The sequence below is a fragment of the Colius striatus genome, chromosome 5 (genome assembly GCF_028858725.1).
Source record: "Colius striatus isolate bColStr4 chromosome 5, bColStr4.1.hap1, whole genome shotgun sequence".
NCBI lineage: Eukaryota > Metazoa > Chordata > Aves > Coliiformes > Coliidae > Colius > Colius striatus.
Genome location: NC_084763.1, coordinates 8,618,247 through 8,645,934, shown reverse-complemented (window position 1 = coordinate 8,645,934; position 27,688 = coordinate 8,618,247). Strand labels below are relative to the sequence as shown.

At 46.7% G+C, this 27,688-nt stretch overlaps 1 protein-coding gene across 1 annotated transcript; it reads right to left on the bottom strand.

Annotated features, from left to right (window-relative positions):
• Positions 1-1,483: 1,483 nt before the first annotated feature.
• MATCAP2 (microtubule associated tyrosine carboxypeptidase 2) lies at positions 1,484-26,988 on the bottom strand. The gene is made up of 7 exons (XM_061996635.1): positions 26,765-26,988; positions 20,115-20,797; positions 9,632-9,775; positions 7,445-7,577; positions 6,072-6,377; positions 5,198-5,295; positions 1,484-1,845 (listed from the first exon to the last, which is right to left on the bottom strand). The coding sequence occupies exons 1-7, from the start codon at positions 26,787-26,789 to the stop codon at positions 1,684-1,686; spliced, it is 1,551 nt and encodes a 516-aa protein (XP_061852619.1). The 5' UTR covers positions 26,790-26,988; the 3' UTR covers positions 1,484-1,683.
• Positions 26,989-27,688: the final 700 nt, after the last annotated feature.

Here is a 27,688-nt window from a genome sequence, read left to right as displayed (position 1 = left end):
GAAAGGCTTTCAGCTCATCAACAACACTGACAGTACAAAATAAAGGCTGCTGAGAGCAGTTCTTGGTGTCTGCCTTGGAAAAAAAACCTCTCAGTTTAGCACATTTATGCTCTTTCAATGCATTTTCTTTCTGGCAGCCGCTGCAAACGCAGCCCTGATGCCATGTGAAAGGCAGCTGCTTCCATGGGATTGTCCAAAGGAACTTCCAGCCACCTTCTCCAACTGAGAGCTTTTCCTCTTGGGTTTTCCTAGGGATCAGAAAATGTCTCCTCAAGACTTTGCTGTCAGGGCTGGTAACATCCTGGGTGTGAAACAGGCTGGGAGGGTTGTTCCATCTGGTTCATTAAGGAAGAGGGTAAGCAGGGAGGGAAGGGCTGCTGGGGCTTGGGTCCTTGTAAGGGACCAGCTGCTCATCTGACCCAATGCCAGTGGGCCAAGGAAGAAAGGGAAGAAATGGCAGCAGCCCTGTCCAGGGCTCCTGCCCAGCCTCTCCTACCAGAGCTCCTTCCCAGGAGTTCGGAGGAGCTCTGGTGAAATGCCAACTACTAGAACAAGACAAACCTCTTTGTCAGGATGCTTGTAGGTGCAAAGCTCCATTTGCCTCTGTAACGCTCTGGAATCAGAGGATGTAGCTGATGTAGTAAGTCCTGGTGGTCCACTGAAGCTGCCCACTTACCACTGCTTTGCAGGGAGCTGCTTTCTCTTCACGGTCCTGGCCAAAGCACCAGCAGATAACACAGAGGTCAGGTTGCTTCAGAGGGGTGCAGCACTTCTGCCAGAACACGGAACAGGGCACCTGTTAGTCTCTTCCCCTCGCTCACATCTTGTTTCCTCAATGAGCTCAGCAAGCTCAAGGTGGCTGTAGCATGGAGGTACTGCCCAAAAAGTTATCTGGAGCCTCTGTGAGCAGAACTCAGCCTCCTGAGAGATGTACTGGACAGATGGGGAACAGTGGCACCTTTTGAAGGGATACAGGGGGATAACTTTGCTACCTCCTTACAGTCATGAGAACAGCAATACCTAATTTTGTGTCTCTGTTTTAAATGCTGTTATCTCCCAGCATAAACCAAACCCAAAGCTTTGTGTGGCATTACAAAGCTTTGATCCTGTGGCACAAAGACCTGCTTCTGTGCACAGGGGTTGTCAATGTCTGTTGTTTCCCAGGTGGTGACGCAGCAGCACCCACAGCAGTGCTGGGGCTGCCGACCCTGAAAGCTCTGACCAGATACACGACAAACACGAGTGAACTGAGGGAGGAGGGATTCCTCTTTCTTTCTCCTTTCCTCTGGCTCTAAACTCAGGTGGGAGAAGGCAAGACAGCACAAAAGATAGTGGGAATTCCTCCCTCTTCTCCTTTCCTGTGCCTCTGAAGCCGGGTGGGAGGAGGCAGGATGTTACAGAAGAGGATGCCAAGCACTGTACCTAGCATATAAAACAGGGTAGATGAGGGGACAGACCCCTGCAAAGGAATTCACAAGCCAAATTTTACACAAACCCTTTAAAAAAAGAGCACTATACACCATCACAAAGGGAAAAGGAACATAAAGGGGCTTTTCTTCCAAATTCTGTAGCCTCTGGGCCACCCTTCCCTCCCACCTCACCCCTCTCATGTCCATCTTTGCAAGCTCTGGCCAGTCCAGCTCTGCACCCTGCCAGAGGAAGTGACTAGAGGGCTGGTAACTGTTAATTTATGAGATCCTGGAGCTCCTGGTCAGTCAGCTCATTGACTTCCATGATCTTCTGCAAGTGCTCCATGTAGCGAGCGTGATCCTGCAGGAAGTGTGGGACCCTCACGTTCTCCACCACGGCGAATCCCTTCAGGCGCTCCACGTCCTCGTACGAGATCTGTAAGGGAGGAGGACAGGGGTTCATCGTGCCCTATGGTCCTGCTGCTTCTCTGCTGCTCCTCTAAACTCCCTCTTTTAGGTGAGAAAAGATTCTGGAGCAGGCTGATTTAAAAGCTTGTAAGAATCCCCTGAAAACCCCAGTAATTGCGTTGCCTCGGCGGAAAACAGCAAGAAATTGTCATCTTAGCAAATGCCTCTGTGCTTCCTGCTGCTGCTTTTGAGTCAGGCACTGAAGGGACTTGCAGGAACCCAAGGGAGAAGGGCCTACAGCAGCTGCAGGAACAGGAGGAAAGGATGGAGCACACGTGACTCTTGGGGTCTCTTCTCAAAGAGAATCATAGAATCACAGAATCGTTTCAGCTGGAAGAGACCTTTAAGCTCAAGGAGTGCAGCCTTTGTCCCAGCCCTGTCAACCACTAGACCATTTCCCTCAGGGCAACATCCACCCATCTCAAACCCCTCCAGGGCCAGTGACTCCAGCACCTCCCTGGGCAGCTGTTCCAATGCCTGACAACCCTGGCAGGAAAGAAATTCCTCCTCACATCCAGCCTGAACCTTCCTTGGTGCAACTTGAGGCTGTTTCCTCTTGTTCTATTGCTTGTTACTAGGGAGAGCAGACCAACCCCCAGCTCACTACAACTTCCTTTCAGGTAGCTGTAGAGAGCGAGAAGATCTCCCTTGAGCCTTCTTTTCTCTAGGCTAAGCAGCCCCAGATCCCTCAGTTGTTCCTTGTATGAGACGTGCTCCAAATCCTTTACCAGCTTGGTAGGTACCTATGGATCCTCTCCAGCACCTCCATGTCCTTGTAGAGAGGGGCCCAAAACTGGACACAGTACTCAAGGTGTGGCCTCACCAAAGCCAAGTACAGGGCAATGATCACCTCCCAGCTCCTGCTGACAATGCTATTCCTGATCCAGGCCAGGATGCCATTGGCCTTCCTGACCACCTGGGCACACTGCTGGCTCATGTTCAGATGCTGTCACCCAACACTCTCAGGTCCCTCTCTGCAAGAGGTGGAAAGATTGAGAGGAAAAACCTGCTGTGCCAAAGACTGAGAAACTAGAAAGGGATTGTGGGGAAGGCCCAGCTTTTTGGTGGGAGGCATGGCTTTGGGGGAGGCATGGCACCAGCTCACCTGATCTCTGATGTTTTCAGGTTTGCTACCAAACGTGCTTATGCAAAGCTAAATTGAAATGCACCTCTAGGAACTAACTACAGAGAGGGCAACCCTTAAGCATCCCAGTTTTGTTTTCTTTCTTTCCCCATTCAGCAGCAGGGTGGAGACTGGGTTTGGCACCAGAGCCTCTGGGTAAAGGTGTGACACTCCTACAGGCCCTACGACCTTTCTTTTTCTCATGAAAGCTGAGATTTTTCTCCAGGCATAGTCATATGATTCTACAAGCTAGGACTTCAAGTCTTGAGCTCCTGACAGCTGAAGGAGCTATGAGTGATGGTCCAGAAAGGAAGAATGCTTTGTCTGTGCATAGCTTCAGGAGCTGCAAGCACAGAGCAGGACTCATCAGGCAGCTGGCCAGCACGAGGAACTTCAGGTGGCTGCCACTTTGCCTCCAAGCTGTGTATTCTGAGCCCCCTGCAGCCAGGGGTGTGTGTGCTGGCCAAACCCAGGAGCCTGCCTGTGCTGCCCAGCTGGCACAGGCCATTTCCTCACAGCAGGCCTGTGCCAGGTGGCTCTGTGGCACAGCCTGCTCCTGCCGACCTCTCAGCCCCGCGCTGCCTCTCGGGAGCTGGGCACCAGGCACTGTGTCATGGGTACCTGGAAACAGGCTGCCCTCTCCACGGGGGAGAGTTGCTGTTTGGGAGGGATTAAAGTGAGCAGGAGTGACCCAGGAGAGTGTAAGGGGCAGGGAAGGGCTGTCTGAAACAGGATGGGGTCACCCAGCTTGCTAAACCTGCTCTGTAGAGGCAATTGGACAGAGCACCAAATGAGGTTAAATACTGACCCTCCCCCTGGGCCCAGCTTGAGGTTCTGCCTCGTTTCCTCCCAAACAGAGGGAAGAAAATGACCTTTTCCTACTCTTTTTTTTTATGGACAGAGGTTTCTGTTACTGCTGCAACTGAAAAACAAGTAGCTGTGACCCGAGGTATGGTTTGGATGGGCTGTATTTCCCCAGTCCTAAAAAACTGACATCCAGAGATCAAACCCATGATCTCATCCTCCTGGGGCAACAGCTTGTCTTCCTGACCACATGGAATTCAAATCCTTGTACTAGGTAAAACAGGCTCAGGCTGAAATAGGCTTACTTAGGCTCTTTGTAATCTGTTCAGGTTCTTGGGAAACACAACAGTAGGTGGCATTTTGCTGCTTTTGCTTTCTCAGCCCCTGGGGGTGATGCTGTGCTGACCTGCACCCAATGCCTGCTGCATTCTGTTTCTCCTTCATACTTGCCATCAGTAAGTGAATCTTTTGTGGTGCTTTCCACATCCCATTCTTTCCTGAAATGTTTCAAAATGCAATGCTACAGGCTTGGGGCAGAGGGGCTGGAAAGAGGGGAGACACGATCACTCTCTGCAACTACCTGATGAGGTTGTAGTGAGGTGGGGGTCAGCCTCTTCTCCCCAGTAATGACCAATGGGACAAGAGGAAATGGGCTCCAGTTGCACCAGAGGGCGTTTTGAGTGGAGATGAGGAAGAACTTTTTCCCTGAGAGGGTTGACAGACACTGTCCCAGGCTGTCCAGGGAGGTAGTGCCCAGATGGGTTGTGGAGTCTCCTTCTCAGGGGACATTCCAAACCCACCTGGATAATTTCCTGTGTGCCCTACTCTAGGTGGTCCTGCTCTGGCAGGGGGTTGCACTGGATGATCTTTCGAGGTCCCTTCCAGCCCTTGAGATTCTGTGATTCTATGAAAACAGGTTCTGTGAACACAGAAGTGCTGTGTGTTCTGGGGGAGGAGGGGGGGCACCTGATTTTTTGGAAGAACATCAGAAGTTTGAGATGAAAGCCTCTTTGTGGCAGGAGGGGATGCATCAGCATGGAATGGTTAATTTTGTTTCCTCCTCTGCCCACCACATTATCTAGCACCTGGCTTGCCCACGGCAGTCAGCTGGGCTGCAGGTCAGGCAGTGCCCTGTAAAGGCAGAGAAGGAAGGAAAAGCCTGAGAAACAGGGTAAGAAAATCTTCATCTGCTGAGTGAGGAATGAGGAAAAGCTGGTAGGAATTTTCAGGGCCTCAAAATGTTTGTGGCTTGCCCTGGTGTAATACAAGGTGCTGTACAGAAGAGGGATTTTGAGGTCAAAGCAAACAGGAGTGTGGTGACTTACAGCTCTGTGCAGGCAGGCTTGCTCAAGTGAGAAAACTCTACCTTTTGATAACAAATGAGCCCACTCACCTTCCCAAGGGCTGTCAGGAGGTGGAAATCAATGGACTCCCTGTATCTCAGGATTCGGAGGATGCCATCCAAGTACACCTGGTCCTTATTGAAACAGCCTGAAAGGAATTGAGAGCCACTGCACTCTGTCAGGGTTTGTTCAAGGCATATTCTAAGGAACCATTATGAGCAGAACAATTTTAGTTTAACAACCCCCCCCCCCCAGATATTTATATCCCCCACTTTGATAAACCTTCCTAAAAACTTACTAGAAGGCTAAACCCATCAGCCAGAGAGAGAAATCAGACAGAGATGGTGCCTGCAGATACTCACAGCAATGTTACATCGCTTGTAAGAAACATGAAAGGTGGTCAAACTGTGAGCAGGGACATTTTCACTGTTTTGACATTTACATTACCACTTTCAACCCAAAAAAAAACCCCAAACCCCATTACTGGTTTGTAGGCACAAATGTGGCTTGGACCAGCCAGCCTGAAGAAAGATGGTAGGGACAAGTTCATGCAGCTGGCAAGCTCTTGCCAATTATCAGAAACATGTGCTGCAAGTGAAACAATTGGGCCCTGGGTGATCACACGGGCACAAGCAGCATGTAAGGAAGTAGCCAGCAAAGGAAGGGTGGCTTTGTGTCAGCTCTGTGGGTTGTACTGTGTTGCCTGTGTATGTCTCTGCATGTGCATTACCTAGATTCTCTACATCTTTGAATGAATATTGCTTGCACCACTACAACACTGGTTCAGTTTGAAGCTCTCACAGATGTGCACTTCCAGCCTTGTTTTCAATAGCTGAAATCCAGAAAGTGCAGGGTCCCACTTCTTCCCCCTTTTTTTGGCCGTGTGACAAGGAGAGAGAGAGAGAAACCACACGGGGAACCCACCTGGCTGTGACGTGTCAGTCCAGCCTCTCTTGGCTCGTACGCAGTAATCCCACCTGGTGTTGGGGTCCTTGACAAATCTGCCCAGGTCCTGGAAAAGCTGACTGAAGGACATCTGGCTGGCCTGATACACCGTGTAGTAGAGGAGGGCAGCTCTCCAAAGGAAAGGGTCTTTGCGGAACAGGACACTGTGGATGCTCGCCAGCCCCTCTTCTGTAGGGTTGATGGGTTTTAGCCCGTGTTTCCTGCGCCCGTTCCAGTTGCACCAAGGCTGGCTGCTGTTGTTAAAGCCCCGAAAGTAATGAGTTCCTGGAAAAAGATAGGGAGACAGGACTTGGAACAGTAGCATCTAATGACTATGAGGGGGAAAAAAAAGGTCAAATAAGGAAGGAGCTGCCTGTTTCAGAACTCTGAACTGGTAGGACTGGGCACTGGGAAAAGTGACATCTTTAGCCTTGTAAGCAACAGAGGATTTTTTCAGAAGTAGATACAAGTTGCATTTATTCACCCACTGATGCAAGTGGGACTCCCCAAATGCCTAAGGGACAGGAATGTCAGCAGGACTTGTGTTGCCAAACACATGGAAAAGAATTTCCCTCGGTGTCTTACACATGGAATGTCCCTACGGTAGGTTAGGCGTTGTATCACAGCATCACAGAATGGTGGGAGCTGGAAGGGACCTCTAGAGCTCATCCAGTCCAACCCCCCTGCTAAAGCAGGTTCCCCTGATCAGGTCACGCAGGAATGTGTCCAGGAGAGTTTGGAAACCTCCAGAGAAGGAGCCTCCACACCCTCCCTGGGCAGCCTGTGCCAGGGCTCCCTCATCTCAACACCCAACAAGTTTTTCCTTGTGTTTAAGTGGAACTTTTTGTGTTCCAGCTTCTTCCCATTACCCCCTGCCTTGTTGTAGTGAACAGGAGGAAGGAGAATCAAAGTAAGGTGGCAGAAATGGTCTTTTCCAAATGAAATGACTCTTTGATTCTGTGAAATGTTGGCTCCTGAAGGGCAACATTTGTGGGGTCTCTCTGAAACAGCCCTACTGCAGCCTTGGAAGAGGCTATGTCACCTTACAGCAGTGGCTCAAAGCAACTGCAGGGCTTATTTTTCATTGAAATTCAGGCACTAGACCAGTTTATCCAGCCTTGATGTGCTCAATTAAAACAGATTCCCTGAAAAGTTTGTAGAAATTTCCCATGGTGCTGGGCCAGCCCTGTGTAATGCCAAATCAAGGCAACCCCACACCTATAGCACAGGTTCTTTAGGCAGGGACATTCCCTTCTTCCATATACTTACAGTGCCTGGCCCAGCACTGCAACATGAGAAAGAACTCGCACAGGTACTCCCCTGTGCCCCAAGAACTGATGGCATGCTCATACCAATCTCATGTCTCAGCATCCCTTCCAGCCAGTGCTCCCGTGCCGTGGAGACGTTGATAGTGAGAGTGGGGCGGCCGTTCACCACCGTCATGGAGGCTCGAGATAGCAGGTCCTCCGTGAGATGGACCACAATCTGAAGATGAGAGAGTTCAGGTAGCAAAGAGCTCTCTTCTCATTCCTCTTCCTGCTTTTTCCTTTAGCCCTTCCATTACTTCGTTGCTCTCTGGTCCTTTGCCCTTCACAACTCTTCCCAGCAATCACCAGTGAGAGCCACTTCTGACCCCACTGAGCTATGCTGGCAGCTCAGCTGTGGGGCTGACAAAACCTCAGTGGACAAACATAATCCAGTAACACTGCCTAGATTCAGGGGGCAGGAACAATGTACACAGTAAATTAGAGAAAATTCCAATTATTGAACTGTGGCTAATTTTGTGTTACTGAGAACTGAAAAGTACTAGGTGAGGACACATAAAGCAACTAGGTACCTATCTACCCAACTGCCTGAAACCTTTTAGTTGGCATTCTAAAGCCACATGAATGAAAGGGGGAAGCATTGTGTATCTGTTTCCTGACCCATGATGCAGGCTCGAAATATCTTGAAACCAATGCCAATATGTGGTACTGGTTTGGCTTGGTCTGGCTTGGTCTGGTCTGGTTTGGTTTGGTTTGGTTTATAGAAGAATGTAATGTTTTGTTTCCCTGTTTTCTGTTTGGCAAATTGGTAATCAAAACAAAAACTGCCAGAGACAGAAGTTCATGCACATTGATATATCTTGTTATTGGAGTTGAAAAAGACTTTTAAAACCAGTGACTGGGAGGGAGAAGGGGAACTCTGTTAGATGAAAACTAAACTCCTTTCATTCTTCATGTAATGCCTAAAGAAACAGGACTGCACAGAAGGGTATAAGGGAGAGGACCTATACGAGACATCACTTTTTATATATACCACAAAAGGGCCCAGGGATCAAAAGCGTTAACATGACACTTCCCTGTACTCAAACCCCACCATTCAGCTTCAAGTTCAACAGCAAACAATCAGTCCCATAAAACTCAAATATTTAAGATGCAGACAAGACTGCTGAACGCCAAAGGATTGAGGTTTAAAGCCTGGGTACCACATAGCCTTATTAACACCCTTTCAACCTATTTTAGACCACTCTAAGCGTGATGTACTAACCCTAGTTTTGCAGAAAAGGTAAAGCATTTAATTCAGAAGGATATGGGATGTTTAATGAGGGCATAGAATCCCACTTCCGTGAAGACAGAGACAAAAATGAATGCAAAGGGAGTTAAATCACAGCAAAGACCAAAAATACTTCTTTTTATCTTCCTGCTTTAAATTGTAGTCTTATAACCTCACTCTCAGAAACACAGGCAGAGCCTGGTGTCAAATGGTAGTCCCACAGAAAGCTGTGATGAGTTTAACCATTTCTCCTTAAAACATTGTTTACTAATTAAACCTAATGTCTGGGAAACTGATTTTTGTCTCTTGATCTCCCATTCCAGACTCTTTCTCATTGCAAAGGATCTCATCCAAGTCTTGGATTGCTTTTATTTAGAATAATTCACCTTTTATGCATTCAATTTCCTTACAGGCAAATCCTATGCAACTCAGACTTTAAAATGTAGGAAATAATAGCCTTTTGCACAGGGCTCTCAAAAATGAGATGGTCAAAGAAAGGAAAAACCAGCACTCAAACCAAGTGAGCAGGCCAACCTCTTTCTGACAATTTTATTCACTCAAGTCACTTTCATTTGTGTTGCTTATAAATCAGTCTCTTGGGCTGCTTGCTTATTTTTCTTGGCCTTTTCTTAGCTCTTTCATTTGGTGTAAATAATATGATACAAGAGAAGGGATGGCAGAACTGATGAATAAATGGAAATGTGCTAGTATCCAAGGAGCTGAAAAAAGGAGGGAAGGAAGGGTGTCGTTCTTGGGTACTCCCAAAAGAGGTGAATTTCAAGAGCAGGCATCTATGACTCAGGAAACCGGCTCGGAGAGGGAGCTGAAACATTCACAAGGGATTTGCATCCTTTCAATTGTTCACAAATTAAATTGGGCACAGCCATGAGAAAAAGATGATGTAAGGAATATTCTTGTATGGAGGAAAAGCCTTCCCTATGGTCCCACAGGCCATTTCTAAGACCTACAGAAGTGTTTCTTCCCTGATCCAGTGCATGCCTTACCTCCCCCAGGCAGCCTTCTTTCACCATGTACTTCCTGACGTGGTTCCAGATGCGGCTTTTGGTCAGCAAGCTGCCTCCAGTGGCCTGCTCAAACTTCTCGTAGCTTCCATATTTCTGCAATGTCCTCTCCATAATGTTGATGGACTACAAAACACAAAAGCAGAGCAAACATGAAAGCAGTCAGACCGGCACGTGTATTCTTTCTCTCCCTCTGGAATGTCTATTCCTTCTCTCCCTCTCAATCTCTCTATTTTTCTTCAATTCATTGAGAGTCATTATCTAGCTGCAGTCCTTAGCTAGAGGATGACACACTGTGTAATCACTTTATACCATCTTCAGACAAATGTTAATGTCAAAGTACTGAAAAAAGCATCAACTCATCTTAGACCCAAATATATCAGCGTGAGACAGAAGCACAGAATCCTACAATGGTGGGGGATGGAAGGGACCTCTTAGAGTCCAACTCCCTGCTAAAGTAGGTTCACCTCCATCAGGTCACACGGGAACACGTTGAGGAGGGTTAAGAAACCTCCAGAGAAGAAGTCTCCACACTCTCCCTGGGCAGCCTGTGCCAGGGCTCCCTCACCTCACCAAAGAAGTTTCTCCTCATGTTCCAGTGGAACTTTTTGAGTTCCAGCTTGTGCCTGTTACCCCTTGTCCTGTCACTGGGCACCACAGAAAACAGACTGGCCCCAATCTCTTGATATCACCCCTTTAGGTATTTTTTAAGTGTTGATAAGATCCTCCTTCAGCCTTCTCCAAGCTGAACAGTCCCAGTTCCAACAGCCTTTCCTCACAAGGAAGATGCTCCAGTCCCCTGATCATCTTGGTGGCCCTGTGCTGGACTCTCTCCAGCACTTCCCTGTCCCTTTTGAGCTGGGGAGCCCAGAACTGGACACAGGACTCCAGATGAGGCCTTAACAGGGCAGAGTAGAGGGGGAGAAGAACCTCCCTTGACCTGCTGGCCACACTCTTCTTGATGCATCCCAGGATGCCATTGGCCTTCTTGGCCATGAGGGCACATTGCTGGCTCATGTTTAATTTGTTGTCCATCAGGACTCCCAGTTCCTTCTCCGTGGAGTTTTCTCACAGAACGTGGCCACAAATCAGTGTGTGTGGCCTCATGAGAATGACTCTGTTAGAAATGGGAGCACCATAAAGCCACCCAGTGCTGTTCCTGGAGCCCTGTCTCCTCTCACTGCCTCCTGTGTGGCCAAAGCTCACTACCACCACACTAATTTCAGGCTTGTCAGGGGACTTGCACTGGACCCATTGAGGGGACATTTGGCTTGTTCCCATTTAGGCAGCTGTGCCCCTGCCCTTACTGAAGGTAGGATAAGAAGCAGATGGTATGAAGAAAAGCAGCAAGGAGGAACACGTTATCTCTTCTTTTTCAAGTTTTCTGTACAAGATCAGGCGCCAGGATGGCTGAAGAGAGGTGTTGTAAAAAGAGGAATGTTGTGCCACCACCTGCATCACCGCTTTGCCTCTATCTGTTACAACACTGCAGTGAGCTCACCCAGCAGCACAGCTCCATGGAGTGTCTCAGGCAACCCCACTACCCCCAGGAGAACCTCACAGACCTTTATCTTGAGGGTTTGCAGAGAAAACAAATGCTACTGCTCCTCAAGGCGAGAGGTGATGGGGCTGCTGCAGTGAACACTGCAACGTCCTTCTGCAACTTGAAAACAAGTCATGTCTCTCAAGACTAAAAATAGAGGATGCACCCTCACCAGGTGCCAAGTGGGTAGCTCTGGCATCCTTTGGCTGACCCACTGCTGTTATATTTGCTGTTACTCCCATTAACTTACTGCTTAGAAATAAGAGTGGGGACAACAACACATCTGTAACAGTGACCTACGAGATAAATGGCATTTTGGTACCTTCCCCATACATTAGGTGTTGTACAAACGCCTTGTACAAATGCCTGGGTGTGGCAGGGCCTAAAAGGGTACAAAAAGAGATTAGAGAGGTCTTTCTATGTCAGTAAATAATACTCTTTTATCTTGTGAACAATCAAGCTCTGACATGACTTGTCATTTAAAAATGACCTCAGAGAAACGAAGCAAGGTTAGAGCCTAAGTATTAAAGGAAGGAATATACATGAACCCTTCGTGCCAGGCCTAATGTGTCTGGAGACTGATGGCAATTACTTCTGGCAAAATTTAGGATTCTGGGCTAGATGTAAAGAATAAATCAAAATGTAGTTCTTGTTTAATAGCTTGTGTATCTTCCCAAAGGATTTTTTCCCCACCTTCTTTTAAAATTGCATGTGAATTTTTAACTTCTAGAAACATTGGCTGCTTTATCAGCTTTTCAGTGTCTGCATATGCTGAGGCGTTTTCCTGCCTTACACTAAATCCTTGGGTAGAGCAGCAGCTTCAAAAATTCCAGTCCCCTGCCCCAGGAAGTTTATTCTCAGCCAACACCCTGAGGAATTCATGATAATAAGCAAGGAGCCAGATCCTTAGATACTTACATTACCGACTAGTTTTTTTTGCTGTATCTGGTTTCTCTGAACAATTAATTAACTTTATTTGCTCACCCTAAATGCAATCATCTCTGAATTAATCTTCTGGCATGAAATTTTGTCTTCACAACTTGTTGGTATTAAATTACAATTAAGTCTTATTAAGTACCCACTTAAATTTCTGGATGCTTGAGTTCCTTTGAACGTGCAGTTGTAGTGAGGTGGGGGTGGGTCTCTATAGTAGCGAATGACAGAACATGAGGAAATGGGCTCAAGTTGCACCAGGGGAGGTTTAGATTGGACATTAGGAAGAACTGTTTCATGGAGAAGGTTGTTAAGCATTGGAATGAGCTGCTCAGGGAGGTGGTGGAGTCACCATCCCTGGAGATATTCAAAAGATGCAGAGGTGAGGTGCTGAGGGATGTGGGTTAGTTTAGTGCTGGGCCTGGCTCTGTGAGGTGAGGGGTTGGATTCAGTGATCTTAAAAGCCTTTTCCATCCATAATGATTCTGTGCTTCTATGATTCTATGAAAGAGACTTACTGCCCAGCATCACCATGTTTAATCTCCTGAACCTCTTCCCTTTCTCTCCATCTCTTCCTTGCCAGAGAACCCCAATCCCTGGAGCAGCTACGCTACGCCATGTTCCCTGAACCCTCACTTTCTGAGACAGGTCTTTGGATGTTCAAATATATGGTTGTACAGAATGGCAGTTCCCCTCAAAACTTTTCAGTGATGTGATTTAAAACATGGTAGATTCTGTGGGCAGAAAGGTTTGGCTTAAAATTCCCTAAAAGCGATTTACTGCAGGGACTGATGCAGGGATGGATGTTGTTTTCAAAAGCCACCAGGCTTTGGTCCTTTCTTTTTGAAGGATTTTTATGACACCTTGCAGAAAGTATCCAGCACTGAGGCTATATCTCTCTACTACTAAGTCAAACAAGACCAGGAACTTGGCTTAAGTGCTGGGAGGGGTCCATCCATTGGGCTGGATGGTTGGTAGGCCCCCAGGCACAGTTTTGCCTTAGGTGAACCAGCATCACTCTCAGGTCACATGTGGCCACAGCCAAAGGTCCCCAGCAGAAGTGGGAACAAGGCTACATCAATTTGCTGCTGGAACACATGAAGTTCCACTTGAACATGAGGAGAAACTTGTTTGGTGTTGAGGTGAGGGAGCCTGGCACAGGCTGCCCAGGAGGGTGTGGAGTCTCCTCTGGAGGTTTCCAAACCTGCCTGGATGCGTTTCTGAGTGACCTGATGGAGGAGAACGTGCTTTGGCAGGGGGTTGGGCTGGATGAGCTCTAGAGATCCCATCCAACCCTCATCATTCTGGGATTCTCTAATAGCAAATTTCAGAGATATATCCCCTGAAAAAGCACAGACCCACTCTGGCCTCTCCCACATCAACCTGGTGCATAGTTTACAGCTTCATAGGGAAGTGTGAGATACAGAAGGGTAGGACAATGAAGGGTGCTTCCTCTACCTTATGTGCCAAGCCAAGTTACTTATATCCTGGCAATTCAGACACCTCCGAACAGATGTTGCAAGTCTGAACACATGCATATTGAGAAAGTTATTAAGCTTGGGCCTTCTCATTGCTGAACACATATTCGCTTATTACTAACAAGGGTGCACCACTACCACACACCCACCCACACCCACACACACATATATATGTTGCCAGCAGCACACAAATCTCTGGGGAGATCACCCCAGCACTGAGATGAACCACGTTCCCAGGGGTGCTGCTGCTTTGGACACTCCTTGCCACAACCGCTCCAGCTGGGTGGGAAAGGTTGGGGATGTTTTTTTGATCCCTGGCACTGAATGCAACAGGGAGCCCATCACTTGGGGTTCTGCACCTGTCTCTGAGGAGACCTGACTCAAAGTCAAGTGTTGTAAGAACTTGCTGGGAAAGGGGGAAATCCAGACCAGCGTGCCAGCTCTTGCCCATTCCAGCATCCAACTGTGAGCTGATTTTCCAGCCTGTGGGCCAGCAGAAAGCAAGGTACTGGTATTGCCACAGTTCCTAAGGCCAAACTGTAAACTCTTCAGCCATAGGTTAAAAAAATGTAAGAAAAGAAGGACTGTGTGGGTGCATCTTGTTACTGGTTAGGAGCAGTACTTCCTGTTCTTTTCATTACTATTTAAAAGGTCTGGTTTAATCCCTCTTATTGCTACTGAAGAGTGGCTAAAGAAGCAGCAGTCCCATGAGAGTCCCTTGCACAGAAAATGCTGCTGATGCTCAAGAAACTAATGACACAGAAGTGATAACAAGAGCAAGACAAGGTGCTGTTTAATTGATGGCTTTAGGTGGTGGCAGTGTCAGCTTTTTAAAACAAATTATTAACAGCCAAGTAAGTCTCTGAATCCCAAGTGACCCGTGTGCAGCAACACAGCTTAGTTACTTGAGAGTTAGTGCAGTTATACGTGCTGATAAGACATCATCATTAATTGCTTGAGGCAACCATGTTTGAAAGTGGGCTCAGTGATCTAAGAGTGCAATAGTCCTATATTCAGAAGCAGCTCTGATACAAAAGGGTTGCAGGTGCACCTTCCCAGGTGCATCTTTAGGTAACACTAAGATATACCAGATGGAACTTCTCAGTCTAATCAGTAGTTATAAAATGGTGGCTGCCCTCCTTTCTTGGGTCAAGTGGAAAGAAGGAACAGGGGTAAGAGCATATTGTGGAGGTTAGACTACTCAGGCTGGAGTATTTTGGGCTTTATTCAATGTTTAGAGTGGCTTTTCTTTTGCATCCTTGTTCTCAGTGTGATAATGAGTATGTTTAAGTCCTTTACAGCAAGCAGAAATATTTGTAATGAAAAACTTTTCAAATACTTTGTAAGGAATTAAAACTTAATACTTACTTGGTTTTTGCATCAGGCCATGTCCTGAAATAAACCTATGCTCCTATTGTAGTGATACCAGAAGGGATCTACAGTCTTCTCTAAGTGGAAGAGGGTAGTTTGTGTAGGGTACTGAGAACTTATGCAACTTGGCTGGCCTGATATGTTTTGTGTTATGTATGAAGGAACACACTTTACCTGTAAGTTTAGGATGGAATTTGTTACTAGTGAAGAATGAGGAGTTTTACAAGTGTTCTTCCCAGCCAATGACACAGTCTTGCATCTTCAACATATCTAAGCTGTTGGGCATTGGAAAGGATTACTCAGTGTTAAATGTCATGTTTTTTAGCCTTCCAGTTCCACCTGTTTTTCCAACATCTGACAAATCAGCTAATTGTAGGCTACTTGTAATAATGACTTAAAAGGTGTGTAATAGGTGTGTAGCTAGTAACAGGACTAGGGGTGATGGAATGAAGCTGGAACACAAAGTTCAACTTAAACGTAAGACAAAACTATTTCCCTGTTGAGGTGAGGGAGCCCTGGCACAGGCTGCCCAGAGGGGTTGTGGAGGCTCCTTCCTTGGAGGTCTTCAAGACCTGCCTGGACATGTTGCTATGCAACCTGATCTAGGTGAACCTGCTTCTGCAGGGGGGTTGGATTAGATGATCTCTAAAGGTCCCTTCCAACCCCTACCATTCTATGATGATTCTATGATTCTAATACAAACACTTGTGCAATGTGGCACAACTGATTTATTAATTAACTCAAAACTGCTGTAATTTTTGAGCACAGTGAGGGAAAAAGAGGTACAACCCTTTCACAAGAGGGATAACTCCTTTTATAAATATATATATATATGTCTATAAAAATAGGTTTCCTGCCTGCAAGTCTCCACTCCATTTTTTTATTCTCAAGTTCTCTGAAGGCACATACTGTGTGAACCTTGCTATGAAGAAAAGAAGATAAAGTAGAAAGAGGGAAACAAAGAAACAGAACAAAATATGAGAAGAGAGGCAATAAAACACAATTTTTGAATGTATTGCTAACTCAAAAATGTTTAGTCTGTGAAGTGTCAGTCAATAAAAGTGCTGGGCTGTGCCCAAGACTTTAAATCTTTCATCTGACCAGAGGCCTGGGGGAGAAGTTGGTGCTCCCAAGCTGGTGTTCCCCACTGCAGCTCTGCTGTGCTAGGGGTTTACAAATCCATAGTGCTTTTTGCCTTTAGATGAAGAAACAAACTGGGAAGAGCGTGATTCATCTTCCAGCAATTAACCAATTCCACAGACATGCACAAAAGCAGAAAGAGCAATAAGAAAATACAGTCTGTTTAATGTCCTAGCAGGCTATGCACAGCTGTGGGTAAAAGTATTTTTGAAGTGATTAAAAATCCTTTACAATTGTGAAATGTCAGGTTTTGAGCCCATTTCACCAAAGTATCCTAAAAGCTTTCTATAAACTTGGTGAGCTCTATGAGTAAAAAGGTGGTTTCAGAGAGATACTAGTCACAGAAGAGCAAGTAAATGTTAAGTTGCTCTAAGCACCTTTTACAGAATGAATGAATCAGGAGTCATTCCATTTCTGTTCACAGAAAGCAAAGCTTCCTAAAATAAGAGCAGCAACAAATGAAAGCCAAAAATGTTTCAAACCCCTAAACTGACTGTATCCTTGTAGCAGGAAAAAGGATGGCTACACACAGCGCTCTGTTTTTCACAGACCTGAATCTTGAAGCTGTGAGTACTTCAGTTGCAACTGAAGCCATGCTTCCTGAACTTCCCATAAGCTACCTCTGTGTTTCCTCTGAGAAGTAAAAAAAATAGCACAGTGGAAAAGTAAATGCTCACCCAGTATTTGCTGATTTGATTAACATTCAACTTTGATTAACGTTGCTTTTTCTGGAGAGCAAATTTGCACGGAGGGAAATTCAAATTTGTGTGGAGATGAACGTTTCTGGTGCTGGTTGTAGATTAAAAAAGAGAGTGTGCCACCTGCTGGGCTTGGAGCTGTGTTAAAGCTGCTTTTTGGGTCACAGCATCACAGAATGTTAAGGGTTGGAAGGAACCTCAAAAGATCATTCAGTCTAAACCCCCTGCCAGAGCAAGACCTCCTAAAGTAGGTCACACAGGAACTCTTCTGTTCCAGCTTATACCTGTTGCCCCTTGTCCTGTCGTTGACCATCACTGAGAACAGCCTGGCTCCATCCTCCTGACACCCACCCTTTACCTATCTGTAAACATTAATGAGGTCACTCCTCTGTCTCCTCCAAGCTGAAGAGCCCCAGCTCCCTCAGCCTTTTGTCATGAGGAAGATGCTCCACTCCATCAATGTGGCCCTGTGCTGAACTCTCTCCAGCAGCTCCCTGTACTTCTTGAACTGAGGGGCCCAGAACTGGACACAACAGTCCAGGTGCAGTCTCACGGGGGCAGAGTAGAGGAGGAGGAGAACCTCTCTCAACCTACTGCCCACCCCCCTGATAACATACCCCAGGATGCCATTGGCCTTCTTGGCCACAAGGGCACATTGCTGGTCATTTCTAGGAAGCGTAAGATGCTGTTGTTCAAGTATTTTCAGGAGGTGAACTTGGAAGAAATGCTTTTCTTGCTAAGAAAACTTAAAAAACTTGCTATGTAACTTAAGCAAAATCCTAATGAAACAATTTACATTCTCCTTGTTTAGTTTCACTAATATCATACTTCATTGAGTATCAAATCCATCACTGCTTTTTCTAAAGTAGTTATAAAGCCTTTGTTTTCTCGTGCTTTGCAGGTAAAGGAAAAAAGGTAGAGTCACATATCAGCATAACATTGAGGAATCATTCATTATTTAAATAGTGATTATTTAGGAGTGGGTGATTTTTTTTGTATCAGAAGGGTAAATCAATGATAGGCCTGTTCCATAAATCATAATGCATAAAATCATTTCTAAGGCTCTGCCATCTCATACTGAAAGGTGCAATTTGTATTAAATTCAGTTTGGCAAATCAGTTAATGCTGACTTGCTGTAATCTATGATTAAGTTGCTAATATTGCTATAGAAAAATCAAAGGAAAGCTTTGAAAATGCACTAGTCAAGGAGTGGTTTTCTTTGGTGTCACTCTGTTGGTTGTTTAGAAGTATGGAAGCTGATTTTAAGAACAGAACAGCTGTCCTCATAAAGAATATAAAATCTTAATGAAAACTTGCCTACTGAGATTTTAAAATCTGCAGACCAAGCCTTACAATAGAATGACTCAATGGGTTATAAACCTACACGTGTTCTTGGGTTTGGACAAAGCCCAAAAAGTCAGTCTCTTTCATGAGTCAAAGGTCAGTTATTAGAATCCACAGTACTTTAATTCATCTGTCCTTTTTACTAGGAATCTGGAGGAGTTTTAACAAAGAAAAGAAACTTATGGAATGACAGGTTCTCTTCCAAGTTGAGTATCACTTGAACCAGGAGATGCTCTATGTAGAAAACCTTGTCAACCTTAAATAAGATCCTTAATAAACCACTTTTAAAACAGCAAAAGTGGGAAGAGGACCGGTTCTCTTACTATACAGAAAAACACTGTGTTTTGTCACTCAGGTCAAACTCGAAAGCAGGATTTTTGTTGTTCTTTGGTAACTCTCAGACAGGTAGGAAGCCAGGATAGTCACACAGGATGGGAATGTCTGCAGCTGTGTTACTGGTATGTCTGCATATAGGAAGGAAGGAAGGTCTTTTAAAATTTTACCACCCTCTGGAATTTGTTTGCTGCTTGATTGAGCCTAATGTATATGCAAATATCCTAGCAAAGTTGATTAAAACAAGGAACATCAACATACACTTATCTAATAACCATGATCTCAAATAATTGCTATCCCCTCCCAGTCCCTGTGTCACCAAGAGGGTTGGCAGGATTTCTACACTGGTGTTTTTCCCCTATTAAAGCCTATTTAGGCATTGTATTTTTCCTGTATTGGACTCTGTTTCATTGCCTAAAGAGCTGTCTTGCCTTAAATTCTGTTTCATGTAAACCCATTTATAAGGAACTGTGCCTTCATCCTATAGAATTCTGTAAGTACTAGGAAGGCTTTCATTGTTAAATCCAAAGATCTTTCTTTTCCACTGTGTATTCTCACCTTTGCACTTTTTAAACAGTAGGGGAGGTTGAAAAGGAGAAACACCTCTCTACAAACAAAGCCAAATACCACCTTGATGGGTTGTCCTGGTTTAGCAAGGAGCAGCTTTTGCTTGGTAACAGGGGGAGCGGGTTACAGTGAAGACCTGGTAAAGAGTTTGTGGACTCTTCCCCCGGCTCCTGGGTTCACACCCACCTCCAGCCCAGCTGGGCCAATGGGCGCCTCTGCCATCACTATTTAGGGACGGGAATTTGAAGTACTGGCAGGAGGTGTAAGAGTGATACAAGAGAGAGGCGACCACACGGACCCTACAGTCAGAGAAGGAGGAAGGAAGGAGAAGCAATAGACCAGAGACCCCTCTGCAAGCCATGGCGAGAATGCAGCTGTACCCCTGCAACCCATGCAGGGCCATGGCAGGACCGAGAGTTACCAGCAGCTCCATGTGAGTGAGCCCAGACGGGCGAGGGACTGTGTGGGGAGACGGCCATGGCACAGGCCGTGCTGGAGCCTGCGGGCCCAGAGCAGCCCCACACGAGAGGCACAGAGGAGCTGCTGTGTGTGTGAGGTACCCCATGGACTTGCAGGGAGGACGGGTGCGGAGCACAACTGTCCTGAGGAGGGACAAACAGCAGAAGCTATCGGGAACAGACTAACTGAAACACTCACTCCCTGTGTCCCTGGGCCGTTCAGGGGGGGAGGAGGTAAAAACCCTGGGATCAGGGCTCTGAGCCCGGGAAGAGGGGAGGTGTGGCAAGAAGGTGTTCTGAAAGGGCTGGTCGGACTCTTCGTTGTTGTACTACACTGGGTTGTTTTATTTTGGTTATGTTTTGGGGTTTAAGGTTATGTTTTAGTTGATGTTGCATTATTTTCTGTTTTCTTCCCCAAGCCGAGCGGCCTGGTCTGTTTTGTCCTGCACTTTAAGGCAATTAAGCTCTCCCTGCCCTTTGGCAATTCTCAGCCTCTTCGGTACCTGAGGCCGATTGTGGTCTTTTGTCCCCTGCTGGGCCTAAACCACGACATGGGTGAAGGAAAAAATAGCACAAAAGGAGGTAAAAAAGTAACTATACCTGCTTAAGAAATCTGTCAGAGGCGTGGCTGTGCTTAGCTAACACGTTTGGCAGAGCAGGGTTTGCGTATTCAAACTGAGGGTTGTATGTGAAATCCGACTGGAAGAATTTCATCTTCTCTTTCTCCACATTGGAAGGTTTGATGGCAGTCAATAAACAGAGCTTGCGGCTGGAGGCATCGCCTTCTCTCCCGTGGATTTTTGAGGACTGGGACGGCTTAGGCTTTGGTAGATTAAAATGCCTCTTAGTTCTGCTCCTGGGTCGAGGCGGCAGTCCCGCGCCGCTCCCCGCAGCCGAGCCGCTGTTGGTGAGCTTCCTGCTGGCAGGCAGTGGCGCGGTGAGCAGCAGCGGCGGCTGTCTGCTGGAGCAGTACCACCCGCTGCTGAGCAGAGGCAGCGGCGCCTGGAGCCTGCGGGGCTCGGGGCCTCGCAGGCTGACGGAGCACTTGGCGGTTCTTCTGTGCTTCTTGTGGTGAGCTGACGACTGCTTTTGGGAGTGGTGTTTTTTCTCCTCTTTGCTTTGCAGAAGGACATTGTAGCTACTGGTTCCAGTGGTGAAAATGTCCTTAAGGATCCCAGAAGGTGGGTGCTGGGGGTTGTTCTCATTGCTGGCGTTCAGCTTATGCTCTTCCGGACTCAGGACTGACTTCTTGGAAAGCTCTGTCTTAGGCCAGTGAAGTTTTTCTGGATGGGGGTGGAGAAGAAAAAGCTGAGTTAAAATTTGGTTGTTTCACAAAGCAATACTAATCTCAAGGACTCAAAACTGAAACAAAAATGAAACTTGGGACTCAACTGCAATCACAGACTCATAGAATGGTAGAGGTTGGAAGGGACCTTCAGAGATCATAGAATCACAGAATGGTAGGGGTTGGAAGGGATCTTCAGAGATCATCTAGTCCAACCCCCCTGCAGAAGCAGGGTCACCTAGATCAAGTCACATAGGAACGTGTCCAGGCGGGTCTTGAAGACCTCCAAGGAAGGAGCCTCCACACCCTCCCTGGGCAGCCTGTGCCAGGGCTCCCTCACCTCAACAGTGAAAGAGTTTTTTCTTATATTTAAGTGGAACTTTTTGTGTTCCAGCTTCATCCCATTACCCCTTGTCCTGTTGCTAGCTACTATAGAAAAAAGGGATGTCCCGACCTCCTGACACCCACCCTTTAGATATTTGTAAATGTTAATAAGATCCCCCCTCAGTCTCCTCTTCTCCAGACTAAACAGCCCCAGTTCCCGCAGCCTTTCCTCATATGAAAGCTGTTCCAGTCCCCTGATCATCTTGGTGGCCCTGCGCTGGACTCTGTCCAGCAGTTCCCTGTCCCTCTTGAGCTGAGGAGCCCAGAACTGGACACAGGACTCCAGATGAGGCCTCACCAGAGCAGAGTAGAGAGAGAGAAGAACCTCCCTTGACCTGCTGGCCACACACTTCTCGATGCAACCCAGGATGCCATTGGCCTTCTTGGCCACGAGGGCACATTGCTGGCTCATGGTTAGCTTATTATCAATCAGGACTCCCAGGTCTATCTCTGTAGAGCTGCTCTTCAGCAGTTCATCCAACTCCCCTGCAGAAGCAGGTTCACCTAGATCAAGTCACATAGGAACATGTCCAGGCAGGTGTTGAAGACCTCCAAGGAAGGAGCCTCCACAACCCCTCTGGGCAGCCTGTGCCAGGGCTCCCTCACCTCAACAGTGAAAGAGTTTTTTCTTATATTTAAGTGGAACTTTTTGTGTTCCAGCTTCATCCCATTCACATCAAGTTAATCCTGACTTCAAGACCCAGGGGAGAATTGTGCATTTATATCACTTTTTTTGCCCTACAAGAACAGTTGGCTTCAAGAAACACTGTAAATGAATGTAAGTATAAGGTTCCTTTGATGAACCCTCCTTTCTTGCTCTGACCCCTTAGCCTTCAGGGGACACAGGTCTCTGGTGCAGAGCAGCTGCATGGAAAAGTCATTGAGGATTAAGTGTATTTAACATCTGTGCTAGCTTGTTAGAGAGAACTGACCTCTCTTCACTGGTTCTAACCATCCCTTTCTCTCCCCAGACAGTTCATCCTAGAACATTAAGTGAGCCAAAAGTAAGGGCAGAAATAAATCCTGCCACAGGGAAACGCTTCCTACTTCTGCATCTGAAATGAAAGGACTCACAGGACAAGGGATATGGCCAGAGCTTGATTAAATCCTGCAGAAGGGATTTGAGCTTCAGCCCACAGTTATACATAGCTCAGCTGTAATTACTTTACATGCAGTAATTATACTCTGAACGGAACATTATCAAGAGAGCATTAAATGCCTGCAAGGGGGGTGGGGGGAAATGATACTAGTTCAATTTCAGCTTTCTTTTTGCTGTAAAAGTAGGTTTTGCTCCCAACATAAGCACCATGACAACGTATATCATGCTGTCGGGCCTCTGCTGATTCCACGTCAAATCCTTGGTCCTCATTTCCCATGAAGATGCTGTTCCAACAAGCAAAAACCATAGAGGTCCTATTTGCATGAACATACCATGGGAAATCAGCAACCTGGATGTTTCTTCCATGGGAAGGAGAGAGACAGAGACATTAGATTATTCTTATCCACTAAAGCATGCCTGTCTCCTGCAAGCTCAGTTCTGTTTCACAGTAAGTTTGTGAAACCTCTTTCTAGGCCTGGTGCAGGAATATACACCCTGGCGTTCCTGTTTGAATTCTGTCAGATCATTCTCAGCACATCCATGACAACCTGCCTACACCGCTTACCTTGCTTTACATGAGCTGTCGTGGTGGGAAACCTAAGTGCCCATCACAAGGAAAACTATCAAAACAACTAGCACAAAATGAGACCCCTTTTTTGGACAATAGAATAGGACAACCGCTCTCAACACATTTCTTGGCAAGTATCTGAGATTCATTTGAGGCCTGTGCCGAGCATTAAAGTAGGAGAATCCTTACTTTTAAGAAGAGTCAATGAAAAGCAAAGTTTCCGGAACACCTGAACACAGAAACATTAAATTTCTGAGTGTGTGACTTTGCTTGCGTAGACAAAAATGAAGCTGGAATTACGTGGCTACTTCTTAGGATGCAGAGGAGAGAATAACCTAACACTAGCAGTGGTAACCACCTTCCCTGCTGCTCAGTTCTCAGAGTTAATACCACACCCTGTATCTAAGAAGTGATAAACAGAAAAGGAAAACAAAACAGAGAGACAATTCAAATTAACTCAAAATGACCTCAACCCCCTCCCAAGTTTTTGCATTGATCCAATACCAAAGCCTCATGATGTTAAGCTTTCAGAGCTAAGTAGCACAGTGGAATAATAATTTATATCTGGATGATTTCTGAACCTCCAAGTGTCACAAATGTTAGTCGAGGGCTGAACACTCACTGGCAGGTTTCATGTGCCCATTGCTGATAGCAAAAATAGCTGTTGCCAATTCTGTAGTTACTTTATAAGTGCCATCTCGTAGCAAAGTGATTTTTCAGCTGCCAAACTAAGCGTGGCTGTCCTTATTTTCCCTCCAACTAAAGAAGGATACTGTTTGGTGCATGTTTCTGCTGGAAACGTAGAATCAACAGATAATCCAGCAGATCTGAAAGATTATATTAGATAATGCTGCAGTTGTTCTAAATTTTTGGATTGGTTCTGTGAGCATCATTTATTTTATAAAATAAACAGGAAAGTAATATTTGAGACATCAGAATCGTGGTGAAAAACAGTCAGTTTTAAAGTTTCTTCTTTGGTACCTTTATTTCATTTGTAACAGTTGTTGTGATGAACTCACAGCTGTAAATCATAGAATCACAGAATCGTAAGGGACCTTGAAAGGGACCTTGGAAGGGACCTTGAAAGATCATCCAGTCCAGCTCCCTGCCAGAGCAGGACCACCTAGAGTAGGTCACACAGGAACTTGTCTAGGTGGGTTTGGGATGTCTCCAGAGAAGGAGACTCCACAACGCATCTGGGCAGCCCCTTCCAGTGCTCCATCACCTGAACAGTGAAGTTTTTCCTTATGTTTCTTTGGAGCCTCTCATGTTCCAACTTGTACCCATTGCCCCTTGTCCTATCATTGGCCATCATTGAAAACAGCCTGGCTCCATCCTCCTGACACCCACCCTTCACCTATCTGTAAACATTAATCTAAAAAAAACCCTTCCTCGAGGCTACTGGGCAGCTACAATCCAAGCAGCTGCTTAAATAGCTGCTCCACAGGTACAATGAGGTTAAAAATAGATATTTGTGGGCACAGATCTCCCTGTTCAACTAGCCATGCTCTGAAAAAGTAGAGAGCTTTTGTGCAAGCAGCTGTCCTTCAGAACATATATGTGTACAACAGACAAATGCTTTCCAGACTGCAGGTATGATTTGTCAGATGTTCAGCAAAGGTCTTTTTTCTTCCTGTCCTAGCAATGTAAAAGTCTGAGCCACTGCTTTTTCAGTCCTCAGTTCACCATTATTGTGTTAGAATACACTTGAATTTCTTTTTGTTCAAAATCAGACACCATTTCCACTAGTTTGACTTGAATTTTCAAATGTATAGAAATGCAAATAAATTATCTGATGTGTCTACAAGCAGTAAGAAAACAGTGAAGTTTGAAAGTGAGAGAAGAGAATATAGGGAGGTGACAAGGGAGTTTCCTCCTTTGAAACACTTTGCAAATGTAGATCACAAATAAGTATTTCTCTTCAGTGTGCAGATAATATGAATAGATTAACAACCACCTGTATTGTATTTTGTGAGTGCAGAGGGCTGTAGAAAGAACATTCTGCAAAAAAACAGGCAACAGAGAGTGTTGTGTATGAATCTGTAACGGTCCACTGCCTCTCAAACACAGCAGGCTTATGTTTGTGGGGCAACAGAATCTGACCAGAGTGCTGGAGTATATTTCCTCACCACTATAAACACCTTTAAGGTTTAGAAACACTCAAGTGTTAAGCAGTACGTGTCAGGCAACTTGAACTTGGCAGCACTGGAAGCTCTGTCCATATATGCTGAAAGTGCTTTAGCTGTAGAATTAGTCAGTGAGTTCCTGTAAAAAGACTAGGGCCAAGCTATTTTCTATTTTCATGGCCTGTTGGTTATTAACTACAGCCTGTATCATGTTGGGAACTTTGACATTGAACCAAAGACTTTATTTTGCCCCCCTGAAATACTCACCTATTTACTTTCCTCTTATAACAGTTTTATCTATCATTCAACTTTAATTCTGAGCTCCAAAACCAAGATTCAACTATGAGCCAATTGGTACGTGTGATTCATTAACTGCCAGTGTTTGTAAATACCTCTGACACATCCAGCATGCACAGGACTCATTGGCATGATTTTTGACTGTGCAGTTTGGTTTTTCTTCTTAAAAACTGCAATGACATTTAAGATACAGTCTTTCTACCTTAAAAAAAAAAAAAACAAATATGAACTGACTTGCAAGTAGTTTCTTGCATGCAAGTTTCGACACTGAAATATGGTATTATGTAACTGACTCCAAATTAAGGTTCTGCAAATTACATTAGATGAGCACAGTGATAATCAGTAAAGGGGAAGACTTGGCCCTAATGAAATCAAGTACCAAACTCCCATTGATTTAACAGGATATAATCACAGCGCACTGATTTACAGACAGATCTGCAGAGGATGAGACTCCCATCGAAGCTCGCTTTGCTGCAGCACGGGTATGTTCAGGAATATTTGGCAGAGGGGTATGGACCCCAAATGACTATCTCTCCTTTTAGGAAATCTCAGCCCTTTAAGGTTACAGTTGCTGTTGTACATCTTGAGGGATGCTCTGTCAGATTCCTTGAACTTTATTTCTACTCCCACTACCAGGAGTAACACCCTACTGCATGCACAGATGGAACGGCATATAAATTACACAGAGAAAGAGTAGCTGTTAAGAATCTTCGTTATGGTTGTAACACGATTGCACAAGGGGACATACCAGGACGTCTCCACCGTGTACTTTCTAGATAAGACTTCCTCATGATAAAGTAACATTGGCTTGAGGCAGCTGAAGTTAATGAGACGTGACATGCCAGACTTAAACACGGAAAGCATCTGAGTGAAAAATGTGGTTTGCAGCGGCAGTAACTGTATTGTGGGGTTTCCTACACACCACATAGACACAGCACTGAAGATAGTCGTTTTGTGTGGTACCAAAACACTTTTCCACGTTCCTGTTATATAGGCATAACACAGGCTTTTATGCATGCATACTACAAAGACTTGTCAGCCTCTCTGAAAACACGGCGAGGAGTGAAAGACACTGTATATAATTAGTTTTATTAGCATCCCTACTTGCATCTTCTGCCCTCGCTCCCCTGAAAGGCAGGCGGGTGCCCGCCCGACGCTGGGGAAGGGACAGGGCTCCCTGGCACACACCCGCGGCCGTGGTCATCCCCTCTGCTTCGCCGTCTCTCCTCAGAACAAGGAGGTGCGAAGCACCTTCGCCTCGTCCCCACGGAGCGGGTAGGCGCACGGAACCCCCTCGCGGGTGACTTTGTCCCGGGAAGGAGCAGCTGTCGGCAGCGCCTGAGGGGTCGCGGGGGAAGCAGCCCCCTCTCGCCCCTCCTCCGGCCGCCGCAAGCCCCTCGCCGCGCCGGTAACGCCCCGGCCGCGGCCGCGGCCCCTCCCGCCCCGCCCCGCCTCAGGGGGCCGCGCGGGAGCGGCCGGGGCGGTACTCACCGGTGACACGGATGGACTCCAACATGGTGCTCCGCCGGGCAGCGCGGCCGCTCTGCCCCGCTCGCTTCCCGCTGTGCGGCGGGCTCCCGCCTCCTGGGCGGGGAGGAGCGGGGAGCCCCTGACGGGAGGCGGGCGGGGAGGCGGCGAGCGGAGCCGGACGCGGCACGGGCTGTGTCGGCTTGGACGCCAACCTGCCCGGCCCCGCTGCCGCCGAGGGAGCACGGCTGGCCCCGGCCCGGCTGGCCCCGGCCCGGCAGGCGGGAGCCGCGCAAGCCGAGCGCCCGCCCGGCCCTGCGGACTACAAGTCCCGGCAGGCTCTGCGGCACCCGAGCGCTGGAGGGCCCGGGGCGGGGGTGAGGTGCACGCTGGGAGCTGTAGTGCGAGAGACGGGGCGGTGTCCCGGGGTGGCCGCTCCCGAGAACTGCCCAAAGAGCCCGCGTTATCCCACCGGCACGGCCTGACGTGAGCTGCCGGCAGCACCGCCGGGCTTTCGGCATCGTCTTTGGCAGGGGCCTAGCGGGCATTACTTGTACTGAATCCAGCGACTGCGTTGCAGTACGCTGATAACGATCAACTATCATCATTGCTGTAATTCGTAGGAGTTGCTATGACTGATAGTCTGCAGGGCCTAAAGTGGGCAGAGAAAGGGCTGCACGGGACTAGGGTGCTCAGCAGGGTACCACCGCGGGAGAGCACAAGGAGATGTTGTCTCTTGCTGGAGAGAATGGAGGAATTGTATCAGAGCAACAGTTTGGGCAGTAACTGAGTTTAGTAATCATGAAGGCTATCATACATTGATAAGCAGTAAACGGAATTTAAAGCAGAAAATAGACTTTGTGTTGCACCTTACTCTTGCTTTACTTGGTGTGCGGTCTGTTGTTTTCCTTGTGAAACCTTTCACTCCTTGAAATGCAATGTGCACAC